General features: G+C 43.3%; 1 protein-coding gene across 2 annotated transcripts in view; it reads left to right on the top strand.

The window, feature by feature from the left end:
- Nucleotides 1–26,815, top strand: part of ERCC2 (ERCC excision repair 2, TFIIH core complex helicase subunit) — a 1,394,405-nt gene that overhangs the window by 84,901 nt on the left and 1,282,689 nt on the right. For both annotated transcript variants that reach the window (XM_069207765.1, XM_069207766.1), the window contains one exon: nt 4,106–4,183. In XM_069207765.1, coding sequence (XP_069063866.1) covers nt 4,106–4,183 — 78 coding nt within the window. The remainder of the gene's footprint in view (nt 1–4,105; nt 4,184–26,815) is intronic.

The raw sequence follows: 26,815 nt of genomic DNA, 5'->3' as shown, positions 1-26,815 counted from the left end.
AGGGGACGTAGTCTTACATGCTGAAGCCGGTGTGGGAGGGCACTTTGTAACCAGTTGTAATGTTACTGAAAAGTTGATGCTATTTCTGATTGATAACGCCTGTGTTGGTTAGGTATTGCGGCCTCGGTGTATCTGTGTTGTGGCATCTACTGCAGGGAAATTGACCCAACAATAAAAAACAAATGTGTATTTATATGTTTTGTGTGCTTCAACCACTAAGGTGACGTCTACAACTGTAAGAGGGAGTCTCTGTGCCAATACATATGCTCTAACAGCATGTCTTAAATTAACAGGAATGTTAATTGTGTTTGTCATTTTTATGAATGGAATTCAGAGAATAAAATACTATAGTAGGGTTATTGTTTGAACGTTTCAAGCTTGTACAACCTCAAACCAAAGTGCAGGTTTCCTATTAAGCTGAGTAGGATTAGTCCCTAAAACCATGGTCGTCTATGTACAATGGTGAAAAGATGACCTTGAGCACACATAATACTACTCAGGAGACCCATTAAACAAGTACCTTACCTAGAATGTTTGTGGCACCATGTTATACAGTTTATACAAATTAAGTAGGACTGTGTATCGGTTCAATATAGACTTCAGGATGTAGGGACTCAGTACATCATACCATCAAGAAATTTTGTCACAGTTTCCGGATACCAGATGGTACTGGCAACCTCGAACATGACTACTCTGACTCCCAAAGAATTTGTGGATACATATCTACCCTTTCATTGTTACTTTGCGTGCCCAGGGTAAGACACAAGGAAAAAAAATGTATTTTCAAATATTTATTGAAACAATGGTATTCTTGTACAGAAAGCATGAGCTGTGAATATTAGGCAGATGAACCAAAGCATGGTAACCAGCATTATAAGAATGGAAAAAAGATAAACAATTCAACCATGATAATGTTACTACGTTGTTACACTCCTGTCACTACCTACATTATTGAGAGCATAGTGGGAGCACCCTCTCCCAGATCAATTGAGAAAGCCTATTCCCCCTCCATACCTGGGTAAAATGTATCAGGAAGCCTGTCTGATGTAGTGCAGGCTATCGTCCGTCGCAAGATGAAGATCAGAGTCAGCAGGGCTCTTTCTCAGTCCCAGTTAGTGTTCCTCTGCTGAATGTAGCACAAGGCCGTTTATTTAATGAAAGCACTGTTCATATTGCACTGTGTTAGGTGCAGAGCTGATGCGATTGCATGTCTGGATCTTTGGAACTGTCTCCAACAGACAATCATGATACAAGTTCTTTGCGACTAGCCTAGGACAGAGTGTACAGACTGCATGGCAGAAACACTTATGAGGAATAAGCAACATGTACAGTTTCTTTTCAGTACATTATCGCATGAGTGTAAAACCATGTAAAAAGTCACCATCAGAAAAAGATGCATAGCTAAAATGTGCAATCTAAAATGGTGACTCAGCGTGTGGGCCCTAACGTGCTTTCACCAGACTGCCTTCAACATACATTGCACCCTGCCATTTGGGTTGTCCAGGGCCTTCCTTAGTATTGACTTATATTTATAAACAGGGAAGGTTTGGGCCTTGCAAAAGGGTTATTTTGCCAGCAGGTTGACATGGCAGTGTACAAGTGCACACAGAGACTCTCCAAAGGAAGGCCTGAACCATGGTTAAAAGGCTAATTAAGTGGGAGGCATAATAGGTGGTCCAGGCCCACTAGTAGCATTCAATTTACATCTAGTAGTACCACTTTACTGGAGACTTATGAGTAACTTAAATATGCCAATTGGGGGTGAACCAATATTACCATGTTTTAGGGGAGAGAGCACAAGCACTGATTAGAAGTGATAAAGTGCACAGAGTCCTAATACCAGCAAAAATGAGGTAAAAAAAAGTGAAGAAAGCAGACAAAAAGTTGCAGAGAAGACCACCCTAAGGCTGTCAGGTCTAGCACCTCTCTTCTAAGTCAGACTTCGCCAGGCCTCACTCTAAATTAGGCCTTGACAGACCTGCAGAGTTTAACTCCCTTGAATTCTGTGGAGCTACAAAAAAAGTGAGATAAAGCAGAATTCCGCGAACAGGTGGAAATAGGCCCTTCATGCTGAGATTTAGCACCATAGGTCATTCCACGCTGAAAAATCAGCACGTTTGGCATCTAGGGGCGCACCAGAGTGTGCAGGTACTCAAGTTGATTTTGTTGCTGCTCGAGTACATTTTCTACTCGAGCAGCAGCTTTTTGAACATGAATGATCGTGACCGCCCGGTTTGGAGAAATCTTGCTGAGTGCTCTCCTAGCGATATAAAATGTCAAATGGGGATGACAGATCTTGAGCTTACCAACTCGCTGATCCCGAGCACCACATGATTAAAAAAAAAAAAAAACTCTGCCATGCAACAGTTGATGCAATTTGCCCAGAACTTCGTGTTACAAGTGTAACAGAGTGGCCACAACTCCACCAACTTCGCTAGAGTGGAGTTTATCACCCACCACATCTCTTATTGGTATCTGCTACAGGTGGAGCAGCTTCACTGCTGCCCTATGCAGTCGGTTGGTCCACTGTCTGCCTTGCAGCACTTCATTTGCGGGTTGGCTACACGCTTGCTACTGGATGTCGGCGCGGCCAGTGATCTCTACGCAGCTGTGGCTGCCAGATTAAATGGGGGCTCCATTCGTGAGCTGCTTCGCATCTCTTTTAGATACGGCTCTCTGGCTATGTCAGGGCTGTCCGATCTATAACCATTATGCCTGTTATGGCCCGGTGGAGCTATTAGATTGGCTGGCCAGGGTTAGGGTTGCCACCTTTCCAAGAAGAAAATACCCGCAATGTTTTGAGTCCCGGACGCAATACTAAATTGAACTTTTAAAAAAATCGCTTGCATGGATTTATAACATCATTTTGTGGCCTTTGTTTACTTTAACTATTCGTCAGGGATCTTTAATGCAGTTCTAGAACACATTTAAAAGTGTTTTATGTTTACATTTGCTGTATGAAATGTGACAGATACGGTTTTAAAATACCAGCTTTAGGCTGTTTTCCTTATTTTTGTATCTGCGGGGACCTCAAAATACAGGTGGTGCCGGTAGAAAACCGGCCAGGTGGCAACCATAGCCAGGGTGGAGAAGCTAGTTGCACATACTAGTTTGCTGCCATGTTGCCTCCCTTTACATTTAACGAGCATGCGTAAGGTGTGTATCTGGTCATTTGGCAGTACCTGTAAATGTGAAGCTTAACTCTGGACATTTTAACAGGTGTCTAAAGACTTCTATGAAAACTATGCACCTTTAATTAGTAATGCAAATGGGAATATATTACAGAAGGATATCTAATTTTCTTCCGTTCATATTTTTGGGACATTTGAATACGCAGACTGTTTTACCTTGTCATTTTGTAACCTATGCATGTGGGTGGCGTATGTAGTTTTAAATCACTGAGGGCCATTCCTGTTAGGACTTTTTGCAGTAAGCATATGAAGTGGCCTTTAATGCTAATTTATGGGAGACTGAGCTTAAGCAGGTCTTTTTAAAATCGTCCTCGTCTTCCTAGATAGACAACTTTATTTTTTAATCTAATCATCTATGTTTGTCTAATTCCTCTCTTCCAACAACACCATTGAGTACTTGTAGGCTTTTCTCCTTTTGTATTACTGATGCTAACTCTATTACATAGGTGCTTATTTACAGGTTGTCAGGAAACTGTATGTTAAATGCTAATTATTGCCTCTATTATTTCTCTTGCCTCTTCTGCCTTTATCATTTGTTCATGTCTGTGGCTGTATTGCTCTTTTCAATTCTTTTCTACCTTCGTCTTTTTTGCTTTTGTATTGATCCTTTTCCCCTCCACATATCCAATTGTTTTTTTTCTTTATTTTCCTTTTTTATTTTCTTTCATGTTCATTTTCATCTTCTTCATATACTTTCACTTTCTGCCTCTTTTATCTATTCTTTCTTTTACACCACTATTGGTTGTTTTCACTCCTCTTACCCCTTTTATCCTTTTCTTGTTGTATGTCTTTGTTCTTTTTTTCCTACATGCTCTTGTTTTTTATTTGTTTTTCTTTCTCTTTTTGCTATCTATTTGTATTTTGTCCCCACCCTCTTCTTTTCCTTTCTATTCCTCATCCTCACCATTTCTTAGGGTCATGGAGTGCTCGAGATGCCTTCAGGAACTGGAAAGACTGTCTCCCTTTTGTCACTCATTGTTGCATATCAACAAGTAAGACCGGATAAGTAATTATATATAGTGTTCATTGTTTTAATCGTTTGTGGCTGGTTTTGGTGTTTTAATGCAATGTATGCAACCTTTACAGTTGTTCAAATGCACCCTACAGCAAGACTTGTAAAAGTTTTAATAAGTTGTGCCTTATACAGAGATCAGGAAGATGATGAGGATAACTGATGTAAGCTATATAATTCCTTCCACACTTATAGTCCTGTTAGATCAAAAACCACTGTTGCTAATTGTGTTTTATATACTGCTCACCCATGAAGGACTTCTGTAGACTACTGTGTATGATTTGAATAGGGGAAGAGAAAGACAGTCAGAATAAAGTGCAAAATAAATTGATCAGTGTGTTCTTTATAAGGTGTGCAGAGAAAAAACAAACAGTTCAGTGTTTTTGGAGCCTTTAGATGACATTGGCATTGATCGTTATGGACACTGTTCCATCTATTTTTCCATTGAAGACCCTCAGTGTGAGTTGTTTCTATTTAGCCTGATTAGTTAGCCTTTCAATGCCTCAGTCAGTATATATTCCACTTAAAATATCCTTAGACATAAACTAGGTACATCACATACTTTCTCTAATGGTGAGTGAGGGGGAGCAGGAAAACATTTAATTTCGTAAGATGGCTTGCATTTCCTTCCATATGTAGTGTCCTAATGCTTCTTCATTATATCTAGCAAAGGCAAATGTTCATATGTTTTAGATAATGTCTAATTATATGCATGTGTGCACCCATGTTCATTTCAACAACCAAGAACGTTTTTCCCCTATAGCAAACTTGGTGAAAGTACATCCTGAAGAAATATAATCACTTTACTCCCATCCTGGTTGAATTCCATTGGTTCCCCTTGCTGGCCTCCACCTTCTTCAAAACCAGTCGCATCATTTACAAAGCTATCACGAGTAGCACCCCTGCTTATCCTGCAGGAAAACTCACCATCTCTGGTGGTTTTCAGCACAACCGCAGCCAGAACACCATCAGACTACATTCTAAGAAGTATTAAAAAAAAAAAGAAAAGCAGCAGGCCTTTTCCATCTATGCATTTAGGATCTGGAACAAAATCCCTGTATCCATCAGGACCCGGTCCAAAGGTGCTTGAATATAGGAAAGAGTTGAACACTTGCCTCATTAAAAAGCACTACATCACTATGCATTAACTATCCACAACCAAGCTTCCTCTCCTATTACTCATGCACTTTATGTTTGTCTTCAACCATGTACAGCGCTCTCTTCCGTTTTGGTTAGGATTGTGCTATAGAAATACCGTATATATACATCATCATTAGACTGATTAAAGCGGGTTTACAAATCTGAAGACCAAAATTGCGCACAAATGGTCATATAGATTCACATTTTTGGTTTTGTAAATCTCATTAGAAAACATGAAGTGCCCCTGAAAAAAGGTGCAATATATATATATGTGTATCTGGAATGTGTTGAGGGCCCACTTATTGGAAGATTCGATGAATAAGTGAAAATGGGCATTCTGAATCTTGTGAACATATTCTTTATGCAAAAGTATTTCAGTCAGTCAGGTACTATATGGTTTCCTGGATAGTGCAGACATACGCATTCTGAATGTGTACATGCATAGCACTGATGTTTGGTGGGGTCCTACTCATTTGGGTTGGCAAATTTAACTGTGTTCTAGATGGACTGACAAAACCCCGCCCCCCCCCCCCCCCCCCCCCGGCCACATTCAAAGCCCAACATGTCAGCCGCACTAAAGCCATACTGGAACAAGTGAATTATATGGATGTCTGACGTGATACACACCTGGAGTGCAGAGAGTTCACATGCTATGCACGGACACATGATGTGTATAGCCACCTTGATAGCTTTCTGGTGTCCTGAGAGTTAGCTGCCAGGGAATCAGATGTGTGTACTTTGAGCAGATTCCTCTTGGACTACACAATGCTGCTTTTGGAGTGGGGAGCTAGTAGAATTAGTCCGAGAGTACCCCTGTGGTGCCTGCGCCCAGGAAGGCTAGGAGACGTCCAGTTCCGCAAGGACCTACGTGAAGTGATGATTGGGTACTTTGATGCTAACTGAATCACTGCAGCACTGAGAGGGGTGGAATAGGATTCCCTGAAAGTGGTGACACACAGGGAATGCATTTCTAGGATCAGTTGTACAAGACGCTGCTTAGCAGTAGAGCTGGCTGGGGAGGAGCAGTCGTTAGTCCAGCGGGAGGCACACTTCGTGGGAGAGGGCTAGGGAGCACTGTTAACAGCACAGAGGAAGGTGGGGGAGATCTGGGACAAGCTGGAATGGCTTGTCTGGAGTACAGTGAACGGTTGCACAGGGAGTGGAATATGTCTGGGGGACGCCTTGCGTGGCTGCTTAAGAGAGAGCGTCCACCCTTGTTTATTTTGTCAATGAGGCGCAGGGATGAAACCATAGCTAGGACACAGACAAACATTAGCTCCCTTTTACGGGAACATCTTGTGGCGTAGACAGTGAGGTGGCGTGGGAACTGCTAGTGGATGCTGGAGGGTTCATGGATGACCTTGAGCTTCCCTATTTTACACCAGCACAGGGGAGGAAACTAGATAAAGAGCTCCTCGTAGACAAACTGTTGGAGGTAGGTCAAAATATGGCGCATTGCCGGGCCCAGATGGCTCCTGGTTGAATATTACCAAGCATTTTCTGACTTTTTAGTTCCCCATGTATTGGAGAAGTTCAAGGAGGTGAGACAGAGGGGGTGCTACCGCATTCAATGAGGGAAGCCCAGATTGTCATGCCTTCTAAGCCAGCTAGGGACCTGTCGGACTCTGGTTCCTATAGGTCTCTGTCTATGCTGAGGGATCAACACAAAGGTACTGGCAAAGGTTTTTGTTACTAGATTGCGCAAGGTTGTACCCCACTTGTCCACGAGCATTAGTGTGGATTTATGCCTGGGAGAGGGACACGGATGAACCTGAGGAGACTATCCCATATGCTACACTCCCTTACTGATACAGACCTAGAGACTGGACTGTTAATGTTAGATATTGAAAACGCATTCAATACACTCAACTGGGAATATTTTTAAGAGGTGCTGAGGAAGATGGGAATGAGGCTGATACTACTGTCCTAGGTGCAGCTGTGGTTGTACCCAGGCTTTTGCGCGGGTCTGAACCGGGAGTGTGATCTCTGTTTGCATGCCCATAGAGAGAGGTACGATACAGGGTGCCCTCTGTCACCACTCCTTTTTGTTTTGGTGATGGAGTCCGTAGCGATTTAGCTACGCCGGGATATGGCAGAGTGGGGTATCAGGGTGGGTTAGAACACCTATGTTGTCTCATTAAATTCAGAGGATGTGCTGGTCTGTGTCACATAACCAGAGAGGTCAATGAGAACATTAATGGCAAATATGGCTGAATTTGTCAGGGTGTCAGACCTACATGTTAGCAAGCAAAAAAACGTGCTTTCCCACTAAGCTGTTTGGAGGGTAGAGACCCTTCTAAACCCCCTGTGAAAGAGATCCACTGGGAGCAGGCTAATTTCCAGTGCAGGTAGCGCACTCTTTGGATGCCCACTATCTTCTGAATATGGGTATGCTGCTCAAGACTCTAGAGGCATCAATCTGATGCTGGAAATGCATGCCTCTGTCCGTGATGGGCAGGGTGACATTAAGCAAATTGGTGTTGCTTCCTAGATGCCTATATCTCGTGCAGAACTCCCTCTGTAATCAGCAAAAAGAAAAGGAGAGGAGTTGGGTTGGGTAGATAAGAGTGGAGTGGGGTAAATTGGCGTGGGGTGGAATGGTGTAGATTGGAGTGTAGTGTAGCTGCAGCCATTAGGGTACATCTGTAGGAATATAGACACTTTCAGTGAAATACGTAGAGAATGAGGACTTAGTCACAGGTTTTAAGGCAAAATAAAGTAGTTGCTGCGCTGCACAAAACAGAAATGTTCAAATAGACACATACTTTGTATTGGTAGAGAAGAGGTGGAATACACATAAGATAGAGGACACAGGCTTTAAGGTGAAATTAACTTCAGTGCTGCCCAAATGTGAGGCACTTTAAAAAAACACATACTTTGTGTTTAAAAAGGCACAGATGTATCCAAAATGTTTATGTTGCTTAGTGGCAGCCTGGCCTGAAGCATGTGTCAGGGACTGCCTGTCTGGAAGGACTATTGGAATCCGGATTTAGTCTAGTGTACCCTTTAAACAGACACATACATTGTATATGCAGAGAAGAGGCAGATCCTACAAATATATACAGTCATACGGACTGCTTTAATATTTTATGCCATTTGTTTGCTGCTATCAAAAGAAGCGCAGACCTGTAAAACATAGTCACAACCTGCTTTAATAGTTTGTGCCATTTGTTTGGTGCTGTAGAAGAAACTGCTGAATTCCGAAACAAATTAAGACAACAACAAACAGACAATCCTGTAGGTCATAAGTTAAAAGCAGTCCAAAGGTGTAGCATGGAAGTGGAAATGATAGTTAAAACAATAAAAAAAAAATATACTCTGAATCACAGTGAGCAGTCGAAGGATAGTAGAAGGATTCTAATCAAATGAATTCAATTAGTACTTGGTCCACGCTCTGGAGAAATAAAAGGAAATGAAGCCAGCAAATGGTAAGTAATGGATGGGCTCCAATCCCTTTTCTGTATAGAGTACACCTTGCAGCTTTATCGCATGTGCGCTGTTAGGCGATACGTTTAGGCGGGACGTATTTATATGTGAACACAAAGTAAAATACGGCATTCACAAAAAATACACACAGTTCCTTGAGGTCCGGGCTCTAGTGTTTTATAGATGGGTTCCTGAGTCCCACTGTCCTTTTGCGAGCAGGAGTGGTTATTCTCCATTCACTAAATTCGACATTCAGGGTAAACCCATTAGTAGTCTGAGCCTCAGGAGTCCCACTCCGACTCTTTAATAAAATCAGAAATGTTCCGTCACCGAAGTGCAACATTGCAGGCAGCAGCAGAATCTGAACTACCTGAGTGTCCAGGCTTGCCATCTTCATGGGCACTGATGCTGCAGCAGCTATCTCTGGTAAGTTCCTCACACGCAGCTCGGTAGGGCAGCAGTTGGGTGTCCTTCACAAGTGGTCTTACTGAGGAAGCAGAATACAGGTCCTCGATGTTCCTCCAATGCTGGAACGTTTCCTGGGATCCTCCCCACAAGAAGGGGAGGTGTGATGCTCCAGGTCCTCAGTCGGGGGCATAGGCCCCTACCATCACCACGACGGCTGCATTCTCACGACAATGGTGTAAACCAAACCACCCTCCCTACCTTGTCCAGGTGGCTCCCCGGGCATATGGGATCACCATCTTCACTTTGTACATGGGTGACAGCGTGATCCGCACAGCACCTGCCTTCATGGCGACCCCACCTGACTTACAGGATCACTGACTTCACCCCGCCAAAGGCTATGGCCCAATTGACACAGCAACAATCTTCACAGTGATCTCACCTGGCAAACAAGGTTGCAGACTTTGTTCCACACTCAAGCGACAGACAGCCCGATTGGCACAGCAGCAGTCTTCACAGTGGCCTCCTACGACATACAAGGTCACCAATTTGAAACCTGCACATAAGTTATGAACCGATTGGTGTAGCAACATTCACAGGTCAATTCATGGCAGGCCTCCTCTGGTATACTGGGGGTCTCTGACATTTTCCCTGCACATGGGCAATGACCTAATCAGTGCTGAGCAGCCTCTTCACACCTCGTTAGAGGGATCCAGTTGTCAGGATCCCCCTCTGGACCTTGCTCCCATCAATGCTGTCTTTTTCCTCACAGGGCACACTGGTCTTGGCAAGCAGACAGGCACTGGTGATTCAGGGTCATGTGGCAGGTGGACTTGGATTTCTTGAGTGATGTCACCTCACCCATCTTGGAGACTGGCAGGCATTGGCCCCCGGTCCTGGTCACAGATCATAACTCTGGATCGATCGAGACAGTCAACAACAAAACAAGATGTCAAAAAGCAAACAAAAAAACAACTGTAGGTATGTCAGAGAAACCTCTTAGTGCATAATACAGAATTGATGAAGGAGGCTCAGAAATCTGTTATCTTCAACCCACAGGCTGGTGACATTCCCAAGACCCCAAATTCCTTTTCCATATCTCACTAAATCGGTACATTAACATTATTAGTTTTCAGCATAGGTGATAAGAATTTGGTTTCAACTTTTCTGCTACCCCTAGATATAGGCCTCTTGACCAGTACGAAACATGTCAGTCTCCGTGTTATCAAGAAAATCGTCTCCCCAAAGGTTTTGCTCTTCTATGATCACTCAGTCTCAGTTTCCTAAGCTGACAAGGAGGAAAAAAGTAGTTTTTTCACAGCTAATTTTCCACTTTCATAAGTGTTGGTCAGCAGGGAGTCACTTGTGCAGCCCCTGCAAGGTTTTCTCGAAGAAACTAGTTGGCAAATGAAAAAATAGAAATAGGATATGGTTCCTTCTGTAGTTTTTTGCATTGAAGGCCGTTCTACAAAAGTAATGCACCATTACATCTGCCAGACTCTTCCAGCTACATAAATATATAGGTATTCTAGTATGTCAACAACACTGCCATTCTCAGAGCCTACATCTTAACTGTACCTGGCAATGATGATTTTCATTGTGCCCCAACCACGCATCTCTTCAAAACATGTTAAGGTGCGAGTTTTGGTATGGAGTAAAACCTAGATCACATCGCCTTTTTCTACCAAGTCAGAATTCAAGATTTTGATTTAAAAATAACAAAAAAACACACACAAAAAAACGAATGTAATCATATTACTTTGACTGAAAGCTATAAGATTTGAATAGAACAGCAAAGGTGCTACCATCCACTATACACTTTTCCCAATTAAAATCGGTACCCCACAACAAGGAGGTCTTCGACTGGAGAGGCCCTAGAAGCATGGCGTTTAAAAGGTGAAGAAGATGTTTTGAAAAGATTTATTCTGAACAGAAATATATACCTCCCATCTAGGACGAATTAGACAAGTCCGGGAGTAATACCAGTGATCTGCTACCCTTAGTTTTGCTGAAAAGGAGATGGTGGATCGTAGCCAGAGAGCGTATCATGTCTTTAGTGAGGACGCCAAGCTTCCTTCTCCGTTTCTGCTTTTACTCTCAGTGGGGCAGGTAGGCACTGATGTCCTTGAATTGCCCCTCTAGTAGGCCAAAATTTTGAGGTAGAGGTCAGACAAATATATGTCTTTCCCCAGGAGCAACACTTCCCTAGCATCTAATGTTTTTAGAGTTGAGCGCGCAAGCACTCTGGCCCCTGTTGTAATCTCTCTGCGGGCTTTTAACCACACCCATGTCACTCCCATCACTTCCATTGGTTCGTGGCTTACCTTTTTAAATTTGCTTGCTTTCATTTGTGAAAGGCATGCATACGTCATGCCTTTTCCGGTGTTTAGCCAACCGTGTGAGCACCAGTAAACTACTGAAAACATACGAGGCTCCCGGTTATCCGCATGGCTTCTGGCTACTTTTTATTTTTATTTTGCAGGCAGCATGATCTCGCTGGGCAGTAGTTGAGCACTTTGCATGACATCGACCCTGTTACCTAGATAATTGCATAACTGCCGATACATTTGACTGCCAGAGAACTTCTGTTTCCTTTTGTGTGCTTGCTCCTTGCGTGGCACTTTAAATCGGCTTGTTACGTTTTATGCTTTCCGACAAGTGTATGTCAGTCATTATTTTGTGACAGTTTTTGTCGCAAAAGATACATTTGCAGTAGCACCATCTCTATGCAAGTGCTAACTTGCATAGCGAAAGTTTGCAAACATTTTTCTTTTAGCTAGTTTTCATTACCATGAACCCATCTTGGGATGCAGTGCAAAAGTGCAAAATACAAATAAAGTTGAACTTCAACTGAAAATGTTTCCAGATTATGCACAATGTGAAAATCTGCAACTTAACTAAATTTTACCAGCTTAAAATTGTTCTGCACAGCCCTAGAAGTGAACCTTTCCCTGCCTTGTAGCACAAAGCACACACGTGCTTTAACATCCTCCTGCAGTTTCAGTAAATGAGCATTTCACAACCTGTGCATCCTATATCTGCCCACGCCAAAGCCTTCATCCTCTGCTAGGCCTCTTTGGCAGTGCTTACGTCACGCTCTTTTGCATCACTAATCCTTCAGGCCGCGAAAACTAATTATTAGAGGCAAATGAGAACGTAGGCCGGACAGTCTCGGCAGGGCAAACAGGCAAGGAGGGCAGAGATCCTGTCCCATGTCGTACTGGGAGAGGCGGGTGCCGGACGTCAGGTAACGAGACCTTTTGTTGTGCTAAATATGCAAGTGCTCAGAATCATATTGACGTCATGACGCTAGCACACACCTCTAAATATAACACACAGCTGCCTTTCACCCTCTGTGTAGAGCCACAAGCAGATAGCCTTCAAGTAGTGAATTTAGAAAAGAACATGGCACATGTACCCAGAATGACACAGATTTGCCACGTAGTGTGGTGCCATACTGCTCACACAGCACTGACCTCCAGGCAACGCTCCACTCTCTTACCACAGGACACATTAAGGCCAAACTCCTTACATGTACACAACTCAGGCCAAATGTGGCTGTACATGGGATTTATGGTACTCATGTGTAATGTATAAATGCCCTTGACATGAGAAAGGGGCATGCACATTTTCCATAGACTGCCTGCCTGACATGGTTACCTGAACACAGGTAAGAAAGACTGTGTGCCAGGCACCTGCACTCCACTCTAGTGCAGGCCTTAAAAATAGGGCCACTGGAATTTTGCCACTGAGCTGTGATTTTTGCAAAATTATAGATTTGCGGCATTTGCCACATAATCCATCACCTGCCTCATAATCTGCAGATTTTAACAAAAAAAATATTCTAGCTGAAACGGTTCAAAAGTTATCAAAAATGAATTGACACGTTGTTTCGCAGTGGCAGGCCCTTTGCAAAGCCTAGCTGGTCACCTTTATGTTGCTTACTTCCATATTTGAGTGTTAAACTAGTCCTGATCGGGTGCAACCAATGCCAAGATGTGTTACTAAGTTTAAAAATGATAAAATAATGGAGTAATGCTATTACCAAACATGCCGCATTATGGCACATATTATGCCTTTTCTTGACGCATAATTTACTTAGCACATAATTTTGTCCTCTCCTGCCATATTATTCTAATGGCCCTGCCTATAAGTACTGAAAGGCCTTTGCACTCAGAGTGCTTGTTTATCAACTGAGTGCTGAACATTAGTAAAAGATCCACATCACCAAAAATGTGTGTGTGTGGCCTTCAGGGCAACTTGAGCTCAACCACAAGATGACCTTGTCGAGCACCTCCGAAGGTGACACTGAGAGCGACTAAAGATGCTCCTATGATTTTCTTTACAAAATTAACTGGTCTAAGATATTTACTATGATAGGTGAACATACCAGTTCACCAACTAAAAATAGTTTCAACTGGGTCCAGTTATAGAATATTTTTTTAATTGTGTTATACACACACTAATAGGAAAGACAAAATAGCCTGTTCGATGGCATCTGTCGCTGTAGATACGCATGTTCTGCAATAGCTCGCCATCTGGTGTTGGGCCGGAGTGTTACAAGTTGTTTTTCTTCGAAGAAGTCTTTCGAGTCACGGGACCGAGTGACTCCTCCTTTTGTCTCCATTGCGCATGGGCGTCGACTCCATCTTCGATTGTTTTTTTTCCGCCATCGGGTTCGGACGTGTTCCTGTCGCTCCGAGTTTCGGATCGGAAAATTAGCTAATTTCGGAAGATTTTCGTCGGTATTGTTGCGTTCGGGATCGGCGTACTTAGATTCCACACCGCATCGAAGATCGAAGAGCTCCGGTGCCCTTCGGGGTAGTTTTTCGATCCTCCGTCGGGGCCTGGTCGGCCCGACCGCGTGCTGAAGAACGCCGATGGAACGGACCCCGTTCCGTTTCTGCCCCAAATGCCACAATAAGTACCCTTACACAGACCAACACTTGGTCTGCAACCTGTGCCTGTCACCTGAGCACAGCGAAGACACCTGCGAGGCCTGTCGTGCGTTCCGGTCCCGAAAAACACTCCGAGACCGTCGAGCCAGAAGACTTCAGATGGCGTCCGCACCGACAGCCCAACGGGAGTTCGAGGAACAGGAAGAAGAAGGTACCTTCTCGATCCAAGACTCGGACTCCGAAGGATTCGACGATACACAAACCGTGAGTAAGACGTCGAAATCCACTCAGAAGAACATTTACAAGGCCCAGGGGACGCCACTGCCACCAGGCCATGGCTCCACCCATAAATTCGGTGACCGCCCGTCGGCACCGAAAAAGGCCCACACAGTGCCGAGATCGTCCGACTCCGGTCGAGACACCGGCACGCAGCCTTCTCGGGACCGAGAAAGTGCTGGAGACAAGCCTCGACACCGAGATGCCGGTGCCGACACGGCTCGACGCCGAGACAGCGGCACCGAAACAGATCGACGCCGAGAGGTTTCATCCCCGAAAAAGAAAAGAGTCACCTCGGAGCCGAAGAAACACGCAGACAGGGTTTCGATGCCGAAACAAACTGCAAGCGACCCAGCTTCAGGCTCTTATACAGAAGAGCACTCGCTAACCTCCCAAATGCAGAAGCATAGGTTTGAGGAAGAGCTGCAAGCAACTGATGTGGACCATACGCAAAAGCGTATCTTCATACAGCAGGGGACAGGAAAAATAAGCACCCTTCCCCCCATTAGGAGAAAGAGAAGGTTGGAGTTCCAGACGGAACAAACACCACAACCAAAAGTGGTGAAAAGAGTTACCCCACCACCCTCTCCTCCGCCTGTGATTAACGTCTCACCAGCACAAACTCCATCACACTCCCCAGCTCACACCACCATGAGCCAGGGTGACCAAGATCAGGACGCATGGGACCTATACGACGCCCCAGTGTCAGATAACAGTCCGGAGGCATACCCTACAAAGCCATCTCCACCAGAAGACAGCACCGCGTATTCTCAAGTGGTGGCTAGAGCAGCACAATTTCACAACATAAGCCTCCACTCAGAACAAGTCGAGGATGATTTCTTATTTAACACACTCTCCTCCACCCACAGCTCCTACCAAAGCCTGCCTATGCTCCCTGGTATGCTCCGGCACGCAAAAGACATCTTTAAGGAGCCGGTCAAAAGTAGGGCAATCACACCAAGGGTGGAAAAAAAGTATAAGGCGCCTCCTACAGACCCGGCTTTCATCACTACACAGCTGCCACCAGACTCTGTTGTTGTAGGAGCAGCTAGGAAAAGGGCCAACTCTCACACATCTGGAGATGCACCACCCCCAGATAAAGAAAGCCGCAAGTTCGATGCAGCTGGTAAAAGAGTCGCAGCACAAGCTGCAAACCAGTGGCGCATCGCGAACTCACAGGCACTACTTGCGCGCTATGACAGAGCCCACTGGGACGAGATGCAACATCTCATTGATCATCTGCCCAAGGACTTACAAAATAGGGCAAAACAAGTGGTTGAGGAGGGACAGACCATTTCCAACAACCAGATCCGCTCCTCCATGGACGCTGCAGATACAGCTGCACGGACAATTAATACATCCGTAACTATCAGAAGGCATGCATGGCTCCGAACGTCTGGATTTAAACCAGAGATTCAACAAGCAGTTCTCAATATGCCTTTTAATGAAAAAGAACTGTTCGGTCCAGAAGTGGACACAGCGATTGAGAAACTCAAAAAAGATACGGACACTGCCAAAGCCATGGGCGCACTCTACTCCCCGCAGAGCAGAGGGAATTACAGCACATTCCGTAAAACGCCCTTTCGAGGGGGGTTTCGAGGTCAAAGCACACAAGCCAGCACCTCACAAGCCACACCGTCCAGTTACCAGGGACAGTATAGAGGAGGTTTTCGGGGACAATATAGAGGAGGGCAATTCCCTAGAAATAGAGGAAGATTTCAAAGCCCCAAAGCCCCTACTACTAAACAGTGACTCACAGGTCACTCACCCCCTCCACACAACACCAGTGGGGGGAAGAATAGGTCATTATTACAATGCATGGGAGGAAATCACTACAGACACTTGGGTTCTAGCAATTATCCAACATGGTTATTGCATAGAATTTCTACAATTCCCTCCAAACATACCACCAAAAGCACAAAATTTAACAACACACCATTCCAATCTCCTGGAGATAGAAGTGCAGGCACTATTGCAAAAGAATGCAATCGAATTAGTGCCAAACACACAAATAAACACAGGAGTTTACTCACTGTACTTTCTGATACCAAAGAAGGACAAAACACTGAGACCAATCCTACACCTCAGAGTAGTGAACACTTTCATCAAATCAGACCACTTCCACATGGTCACACTACAAGAAGTATTGCCATTGCTAAAACTGCACGACTACATGGCAACTTTAGACCTCAAGGATGCTTATTTCCATATACCAATACACCCATCGCACAGGAAATACCTAAGGTTTGTATTCAAAGGAATACATTACCAATTCAAGGTACTGCCTTTCGGATTAACAACCGCACCAAGAGTCTTTACCAAATGTCTAGCGGTAGTCGCTGCACACATAAGAAGGCAGCAAATACATGTGTTCCCATATCTAGACGACTGGCTAATCAAGGCCCATTCGTTAATAGAGTGCTCAAATCACACAAATCATATCATACAAACCCTCTTCAAACTAGGGTTCACCGTCAATTTCACAAAATCAAAAATTCTGCCACGCAAGGTACAACAATACCTGGGAGCCATAATAGACACATCAAAAGGAGTAGCCACTCCAAGTCCACAAAGAATTCAAAATTTCAACACCATCATACAACGCATGTATCCAACACAAAAGATACAGGCAAAGATGGTATTACAACTCCTAGGCATGATGTCATCATGCATAGCCATTGTCCCAAACGCAAGACTGCACATGAGGCCCTTACAACAATGCCTAGCATCACAGTGGTCTCAAGCACAGGGTCACCTTCTAGATCTGGTGTTAATAGACCGCCAAACTTACCTCTCGCTTCTGTGGTGGAACAACATAAATTTAAACAAGGGGCGGCCTTTCCAAGACCCAGTGCCACAATACGTAATAACAACAGATGCTTCCATGACAGGGTGGGGAGCACACCTCGATCAACACAGCATACAAGGACAATGGAACGTACATCAAACAAAACTGCATATCAATCACCTAGAACTTCTAGCAGTTTTTCAAGCACTAAAAGCTTTCCAACCAATAATAGTTCACAAATACATTCTCGTCAAAACAGACAACATGACAACTATGTATTATCTAAACAAGCAGGGGGGGACGCACTCCACGCAGTTAAGCCTGCTAGCACAAAAAATTTGGCATTGGGCAATTCACAACCAAATTCGCCTAATTGCACAGTTTATACCAGGGATACAAAATCAACTCGCACACAATCTCTCTCGAGATCACCAACAGGTCCACGAATGGGAAATTCACCCCCAAATTCTGAACACTTATTTCAAACTCTGGGGAACACCTCAGATAGACTTGTTTGCGACAAGGGAGAACGCAAAATGCCAAAACTTCGCATCCAGATACCCACACAAACAATCCCAAGGCAATGCCCTATGGATGAACTGGTCAGGAATATTTGCTTACGCTTTTCCTCCTCTCCCTCTCCTTCCTTACCTGGTAAACAAACTCAGTCAAAGCAAACTCAAACTCATATTGATAGCACCAACTTGGGCAAGGCAACCCTGGTACACAACGCTGCTAGACCTATCAGTGGTACCCTGCATCAAATTGCCCAACAGGCCAGATCTGTTGACACAGCACAACCAAAAGATCAGACACCCAGATCCAGCATCGCTGAATCTAGCAATCTGGCTCCTGAAATCCTAGAATTCGGGCACTTACAACTTACCCAAGAATGTATGGAAGTCATAAAACAAGCAAGAAGGCCATCCACCAGGCACTGCTATGCAAGTAAATGGAAGAGGTTTGTTTGCTACTGCCATATTAATCAAATACAACCATTACACACAACTCCAGAACATGTAGTGGGTTACTTGCTTCACTTACAAAAATCTAACCTAGCTTTCTCTTCCATTAAGATTCACCTTGCAGCAATATCTGCATACCTGCAGACTACCTATTCAACTTCCCTATATAAAATACCAGTCATTAAAGCATTCATGGAGGGCCTTAGGAGAATTATACCACCAAGAACACTACCTGTTCCTTCATGGAACCTAAATGTTGTCCTAACTAGACTTATGGGTCCACCTTTTGAACCCATGCACTCCTGCGACATACAGTTCCTAACCTGGAAGGTGGCATTTCTCATCGCCATTACTTCCCTGAGAAGAGTAAGCGAGATTCAGGCGTTTACTATACAGGAACCTTTTATACAACTACACAAAAATAAAGTCGTCCTAAGGACCAATCCTAAATTTTTGCCAAAGGTTATTTCACCGTTCCATCTAAATCAAACAGTGGAACTTCCAGTGTTTTTTCCACAGCCAGATACCGTAGCTGAAAGGGCACTACATACATTAGATGTCAAAAGAGCATTGATGTATTACATTGACAGAACAAAGAACATCAGAAAGACTAAACAACTCTTTATTGCATTTCAAAAACCTCATGCAGGAAACCCAATTTCAAAACAAGGTATAGCCAGATGGATAGTTAAATGCATCCAAATCTGCTACCTTAAAGCTAAACGACAGCTGCCCATTACACCAAGGGCACACTCAACCAGAAAGAAAGGTGCTACCATGGCCTTTCTAGGAAACATCCCAATGCAAGAAATATGTAAGGCAGCCACATGGTCTACGCCTCACACATTCACCAAGCACTACTGTGTAGACGTGTTATCCGCACAACAAGCCACAGTAGGTCAAGCTGTATTAAGAACATTATTTCAGACTACTTCCACTCCTACAGGCTGATCCACCGCTTTTGGGGAAATAACTGCTTACTAGTCTATGCAGAACATGCGTATCTACAGCGACAGATGCCATCGAACTGAAAATGTCACTTACCCAGTGTACATCTGTTCGTGGCATCAGTCGCAGTAGATTCGCATGTGCCCACCCGCCTCCCCGGGAGCCTGTAGCAGTTTGGAAGTTACCTTCAATTATTTATATATGTGTCATCTCAACCTTAAATAGGTGCATACTTAGTCACTCCATTGCATGGGCACTATTACTACAATTCAACTCCTACCTCACCCTCTGCGGGGAAAAACAATCGAAGATGGAGTCGACGCCCATGCGCAATGGAGACAAAAGGAGGAGTCACTCGGTCCCGTGACTCGAAAGACTTCTTCGAAGAAAAACAACTTGTAACACTCCGGCCCAACACCAGATGGCGAGCTATTGCAGAACATGCGAATCTACTGCGACTGATGCCACGAACAGATGTACACTGGGTAAGTGACATTTTCATTACCTTGCATTCAGGGACATAAAACTTCATTTTTAACTTTGTAAACAGGGGCTCAAAAGTCCCATAATTTAAAATGCTGCTGATAAAAAAGATAAAGAGTGCCGGAAAATGTCAGAACATGATTTGAAACACTTGGCAGTTAAGGCTATTCCGATTCCCAGTGAAAACTTTCACTTTTTATAGCTTCAAGTATTTCAAACAAATCAGCTTAACATGAATGTTTATCTAAAAATAGCAATCTATCAAAGAAATTCACCAACCACATCCCCATTTCGGATTGTTGGAGTTTACTAAGATTGTATACCTGACATGCTTTGAGAGTAACAAAACCAGAGGCATGGCTATATCAAACAATTCAAGGGATATGATGAGTAAAAATGTAATTAGTTTAGTTTAATCACAGTTTCTTCAAAGCAAAGCCTTCAGGGCCTGAGAATCATTATCATTTTCTTCTTTTTACTAATCATTATTCTTAAGTGTGTTCCTCCACATTTTAGTAAACAAAGATTACAACTCTCAGAATGCTCTTGTTTGTTGAACAAATGCTTAGTACTATTAGTTATATGAACTAAAAAGACAGAACTGGCTGAGGTTACAGACAACTATTGGACACATATGATTTTCCCTCCCAGATAGGTAAGAATGGTCTTGGAATTGGCCCATTTAACATTCGAGACTCCAGCAAAGTGTGCAGGTTGTCCAGAAAAGCAACAAAGCTGCTCCTGTATCGAAGGGGAGAGCAATTTTCCCTTTGCGTAGGGTAGTAAAACGTTTTGCACTGGAGTTTTTCATCCTATGGCCCTTCTGCGTAAATTAGTACTTAATTGAAACTAACAACTGATTACACAGTGAGCAGAAAGTGTTTTAATAGAAATTTGTGAAATTATAATTCCACTGTTTAAAAGCGCAGAATTCATATTGCAGCTGCGATTTACATTTTTGCATAGATTGTGGTTGACAGCAGCAGGCTACAGGACTTGTTGCTCACGTTATACATAGAATTGGCTTTGTGTCAGTCCTCTTCAACCATTGGCTTATTTGGACTCAACTCTGTTCGTCATTGGCTTGAGGCATTGTCAGTGACATCTTATACCACTTCATCATGTTGCTGGCAGTTGCATGTATTAGTCCGCCTCTGATGAAGTGCTTGCATAGCAATGAATGAAGTAGTATTTTACATTTAAAAAGTACACGTTCCACTATATTTTTTTCACTTTCAGGTCTTTACAAATCTTTTCTTCATCCATTGGACTCTTCAAATGTCATTCACATTTTCTTAAAACCTACCACAGCATACACTATTGGGCTCAGACATTGGCTCTCTTCAGTGTGAATGAGGAATGTTCACATCCACTTAAGAAAAATAGTGCACTTTATTTCCAAGACTGGTGGGCAAACTTATACTTTCATTTAATGTTTTCATTTATTTTTTCCAATGGTCATTTTAACATTTTTTTAATCACAAATATGTGCATGACACCTTTACATGGAAGCAGTTTTAACGTACATGTGTTTGCATACAACATGAAAAAGCATTGCTCTCTTGCAGGGCCAGGCCTATTGGCTATGACAATGCTTGCGTTTTTACTTGTTTACTATTGTAGGCAGGAGGATTTTTCTATGACCTAATTGTAAGACTAATCCTACCATGGCCTCCTGGTTGCTTTTTGTTTATCACACCTATACCACCAATGTTGTACCACTACCAACACCACTTCACCACCAACAATATCACTAATACCACACCAGCAAAATAACACACATCGCCAATATAACTAGACTTTTCTTCACCAGGAAGACAACCACTAACACACCAACTGTACCACCACAAATAACCGCAACACAACCACCACAAATACCAACAACACCGACATTTACACCACCACAAATACCACCACCACCATGAATACCAACACCCTAATACTAATACCACCACAATAATGAGTTGTCACATCAAATCCAAACCTCTCAGCTTTGACAAGGCTAGTACATTTTGTGTCTCATCAAAATAAGGAAACAAAACTGCTCAGGATTTTGTTGACAAACATTCCTAACTAAGTGCCTTTTTCCATCTCAGGATGAATAAAAACTGCACATTTCTTGAAATATACAAAGTTTTCTGTGTAATTTCTTGAAATTCACAGAAGTAATTTTGCTCAACGCTGCCATTGTCTTCAGGGACCTCTTTCATTAGGACCCAGTCCTTTGGCTTAATGTCTGTAGGGTGCCTACAATAGCAACAGAAGTTAATGGCCCAATGTATCTTCTGTTTTGAAGATTGTTGATAGAGGTGGATGGCTAGAGAGGAGAAAGTCATTTTGCTAAGCCTTTTTAGGTCGAGCGTGCAAGCGCTTTGGCCTGTTGTAATCTATCAGTGTGCTTTTAACCACACCCACCACACGCCATCACTGTCACTCGTTTGTGAGCTTGCCTTTCAAAAATCCTTTTATCGTTGGTAAATGCGTTACGTTTGTCCCTTCTTGGGGCGGTTTTGCTACCGCCTTGGACGGCGACCCTGTTACATGGATCATTGCACTTTTGCCGATACGTTTAACTGCGAATAAACTTATTTTTCCTGTCTGTGGCAAGAAAAGTTCAGTTAGGAGTTTACAGCGCTAATAGCTCTAACTCGAGCAAACGCGGGAACCATTGCATTTGCTTGTTTTTTTGTTCTTGGTAGTGGCAGAACAGTGGATAACGCTTCCCAATTCTGTCCTTTCCCCCGACAGCTGAAAGATTAGAACAGTGGTTCCCAATCTGTGCGCCGCGGCTCCCTGGTGCGCCATCAAAACTAGCCAGGGGCGCCGCACACAGTTTGGGAACCATTGGTAGGTGCTTTGAATCTTTGAACCTTTCATCATGGTATTGTAAACAGAAAAAGGGCCCTGCATTAATTACTGTGACCAGCGGAGGGCGCCAAAGTACCATTAATACAATTCCTATGACAAAAGAACAAAAATAGTTTCTAATAAATGATTTTCAGCAACCTGAACAACAGAATAAAGAAGACAAACTGTAAATGGAGTAGGAACAGGTACATAGAGACACACATGAAACTCCAGAGCGCCCAGCCTCTGTGACAAATCTGAATGTGGGAACAATGAAACCAGAGTTCATTTCTCTGGCGCTGACCAAGCAAGACGGATACCAGAAAGACATAAAGTATGAAGGTGTCTGAGAAGAAAAGAGAATATCCAAGAAAAACTGAAAAATAATAACCGACCCATTCTAGCACAGGAAGGAGATGTCAGAAGCAGCCGCCAGATGGGTTACATCCTTTCACCAGTTTTGTCAAAGGAGGAGATGTGGCCTAGCAGTTAGAGCTGTTGACTTTAGAACTGGGGAACCAGGCTGGAGTCCTGGCGTCAGCTACCATCCTTTGATTCTGTGCAAATTACTTAATCTCATCAGTACCTATTTAAAAATAAAGCCTGACCCTATGTAGTGTCATCTGGTGCTCTTCTAAAGCTCTCTAATGCCCTCATCAGTTTCATCCCAATTACTTTCCAGGCTAAAAATGGTAGTACTCCCGAGGCTGGGATTACATTCCCCAACCTGCCAAAAAAAAGTAACATAATGGGGAGCCGTGGCCAACACGGCCAATAGGTCAAAAGAGCCGGGGATTGAAAAAGTTTGGGAACCACTGGATTAGACTGATATGAAAGGAAGGTGAGGAGACTGCAATAGTGGGGGAGGGGTTCCAATACCTCGACTGCTGTCCAAACGTTGCTTGATAAATATTTCCAGTACCAACCCTAAATGTTATCATGTGACGGAGCATATAAAGAAACGCTGTCCCTGAGGGTTTTCAGACTTTCTCCTATAAAACATTTCAAGAACAAATGTCAGACGGCGCATTTTAAACTACAGTGACCCAAATATATTGCCTGAAAAGCAATATTTTAACAGGCACTTCATGACTTCTGAAATAAGATATAGCAGCAAGTGCCATCTTACTCTAAGTAAATATGATTAGTGGCACTGTACCCAACTCAGCAGGATTTAGCACTCAGTCAGCATGTGATAAGTTATGGGAAAGCAATTGTTTTGTCCAAATACATCAGAGTAACGTTGTCAGCATTACGCTTGTAGCTTAAATAATCGGTTCCTTCTATTCTCTCCCTTCACAATTTCCACCACCAAGTACCTGATTGTAAATTTCATTATGTGCTCCTGAATCCTATTGTAACTCTTATACAGAATCTCAGTCATGTGCCCACATGTGCTAATTGTACAGCAGATGTACACACCCTGTGCAAATGGCAGGAGTACCCATCATAAACTGTGGGAAACCACAAAATGACAAAGATAATGTAATAATGCAAGACTGAGAGGACCTGAGTCAGTAGAGCTTTCTGAAACAGCTGCATCTTCATTCTCAGGAAGCCACAGCAGGCCACATGTACAGGAAGAGATTTAGAACTTGTGAGACTGGATAGGACAAGTACATACCTTGAGGGAACACTTGCTACTTCATTCACTTTTATTATCCATTTCAGTTTTCTGTGGTGTCTGCAGGACCTTAAGGCTTGCCCCGACTCAATACATATTTTTTTAGTGAATGTTGTTATATTTCCCTAATGTCTGATTAAGCCTTGGACATCCTGTATCTCAAGTTCTAAATAGCTTTACTTGTTAATCTGCTATTAGTCGTGTAGTAGGTCATGTCCCGGGACAGCAGAGGCAGAAAGCTCCAGTAGACCGAATTGGAGACTCTTCCCCTATCTAACAGTACCTCTAGAACGACAGAAACAAATGAGGATCTTAAGTGATGTCAAAATACTTGAGTTCTGTATATTAGGGACTATTGACAACCACAGCTTGAAATTCTAAGGGTTTGTTGCTAATTTGGACACAAACTGCCCTGGGTTATTCCCATTTTTACTCTTTCCCTATCTGCTAGCTAATGGGGGGAGGGGTGGGTAATACTGCTTCAATAACTGCTAACAAATTTGCATATGTGCTCCCGCCTTTAGGTCCTTCTCTTCTGCCCGTGGTGTGCCTCTCTTGCACTTACCAGTTTCTTGCAGAGGGCATACGTAATATTAGGAATATGTTTGCGTTGTTTTCTCTGCACCTCAGTTAGCTTATGCTGCAGTGCGCCAAGTGTAATTCATGCACACCGTGCTTCTCACTGCTTGCAGACCTCTTCTCCACTATCATTCCTGAACTTGTTGTGCAGTGCTTTTATTCTGGCAGCGTCCTTCTAAGGGAAAAGGAAGGAAGGTTTTGTCCTACCTTACATCGCTACCATCTAAACAGGTTCCTCCTCCATGCAGACGATCCTCTGTTTCTGACTGAGTCATAAAAGCCAACCGTTTACCAGCGCAATCTCTAACTGTGCTCTGTGAACTTTGGAAATGACTATGTCCATGTACACTTCTGGGGGTGACAGATATAAAAATACTACTAGAGAATTTAAATTGTTTCCTTTTAACTACAGCTTGAACTTCGTTGCTCTCGAAACTTGTTTGCAACCACAGACTGACAAGCCCTAAAAAGAAAAAGTCAGTTATCCTTGATCATCCTCCAAAGATGAACATCTTTAACTGCGTCAAAGTTCAAAAGAATGCCTGTTGATTATACCATTATTTTTAATGTTTCTCTCTTGTCTTTTGGCTCTTTGCTCTTTGAGTGAACAAAGTATAAATGCAGATTGCTGTTGCCACTGGATTTTTACAGGAGAAGCTTTGTGCACTCTCCAGATCTGATATTTGTTAATATTGTCCTAGGAAGCGTTGACTAACAATCATTGGCAAAGCCAGTATGCCTGGCCTCTAGCATAGCTACAGTACATCAAGTAGTTAGATGTCATTCTTGAGTCAGTAGAATCAGGTTGAAGTATTCCACAAGAATGCTGCCCTTCAAAATCCTACTAGGTGTACCTTTCAAGTCAGAAGCAACTGCGAAACAAGTCTGTCACAAAGCTGCAGTAACTCAAGTGGTTACTAAATATCCCTCTTAAGTCCGATTCAGTTGCCTCATATTTCCTTCATAAAGCTAAGGTGTGTGGATTCAAAATACAATTTTACATATACACTTTTGCTACTCTATTGAATTGTGCTTTTTTTCCTAGGAATACGTAAATATTGCAAAACTGATTCTTGATGAGCCTGTACTGCAAGTTTAAGTAATAAAAGGGTTGATTACTATGGAACACTTGTGATAACAACATCTATAACCGTGTGTCCCTCCTCCCTATATAAACAGCTTTCGGCCCTGGGAGTGGGCTCCCTGGGGCCTTTGGAGGTAAGGGAGGTGAGACCCATGCAGCCCACCTCCCCCATAAGAAATAAGTCCTGGACGTAGGCTCTCTGGGGCATTAACCAATAAAAAGCTGCCTGGGCTACATTTTTTTGTATCCCGCAAGTCTCTTAGGAATGCAACATTTTTTGTCATTTTTCTTTCTTTTTTGGCCCCCACCATGGGTCTATCCCTACCCTTTCCACTGAAAGATAGCCATAGGATAGCAGCCCACTGCCTTTGAGGGACATCCTGTACAACACAGGCCCTCTCAAGTGCAGCAAACCACTTGTTAATGTCATCCCCCTCCTTGTAAGAGGGAACTATCTTATGCAGATTCCTAGAATCATGCTCTTTTGCAGGATGACTATTTGGAATACTGCTGCTGCCACCATGGGTTTCTAAACCCAATTTCTGTCTTTCCCTTTCTATTTCTAAAGACTGCCTATCTAAATCCAGCTGTTGCTTCTTGAGCTTCAGCCGGGATTGTTCCACTCTCAATCTATTGAGCTCCCTTTCTAACACTCTGTCATCAGGGTGGGTGGGTAGGGCATGTCTTGAAACAGAAGAATGGTGAGAATGAACAGAAGGAGACCTGGCCCTAACAGATGTCACACTAACACTCTGGCCTACAGAAGTGATACTTCCACTGTGATGAGAAACAACACTATTACTGTGATGTGAGACAACACTCTTACTGTGATGTGCATTCACATCAGTACCAGCTATGCTAGGTGGCTTGCTAGGGGGCAGGTTGGGAAGCTTCCCTCCCACATCTTTTGCTAGGGGTGCCCCCGAATCAGAGTGGGAACCATCAGCTAACTTCTCACCAGAAGTGCCACCTAAGGTCTTATCTTGTTCAATGAGCATATTAACTAACAGTTGTCTTGAGGGATTCTTCCCTCCCCCCAACCTCTATCTACACAGAGACTCCTTGCTTCCTTCCAGCTAAGGTTGTCATAAGCTATGTTGGACAGATCAAGAGTTTGGCCTGTACCAGACATTTTAGACAGTGTTTAAG

This window comes from Pleurodeles waltl, chromosome 9 (genome assembly GCF_031143425.1).
Source record: "Pleurodeles waltl isolate 20211129_DDA chromosome 9, aPleWal1.hap1.20221129, whole genome shotgun sequence".
Lineage (NCBI taxonomy): Eukaryota > Metazoa > Chordata > Amphibia > Caudata > Salamandridae > Pleurodeles > Pleurodeles waltl.
The sequence above is the reverse complement of the archived record's forward strand: the minus strand, read 5'-3'. Positions and strand labels throughout refer to the sequence as shown.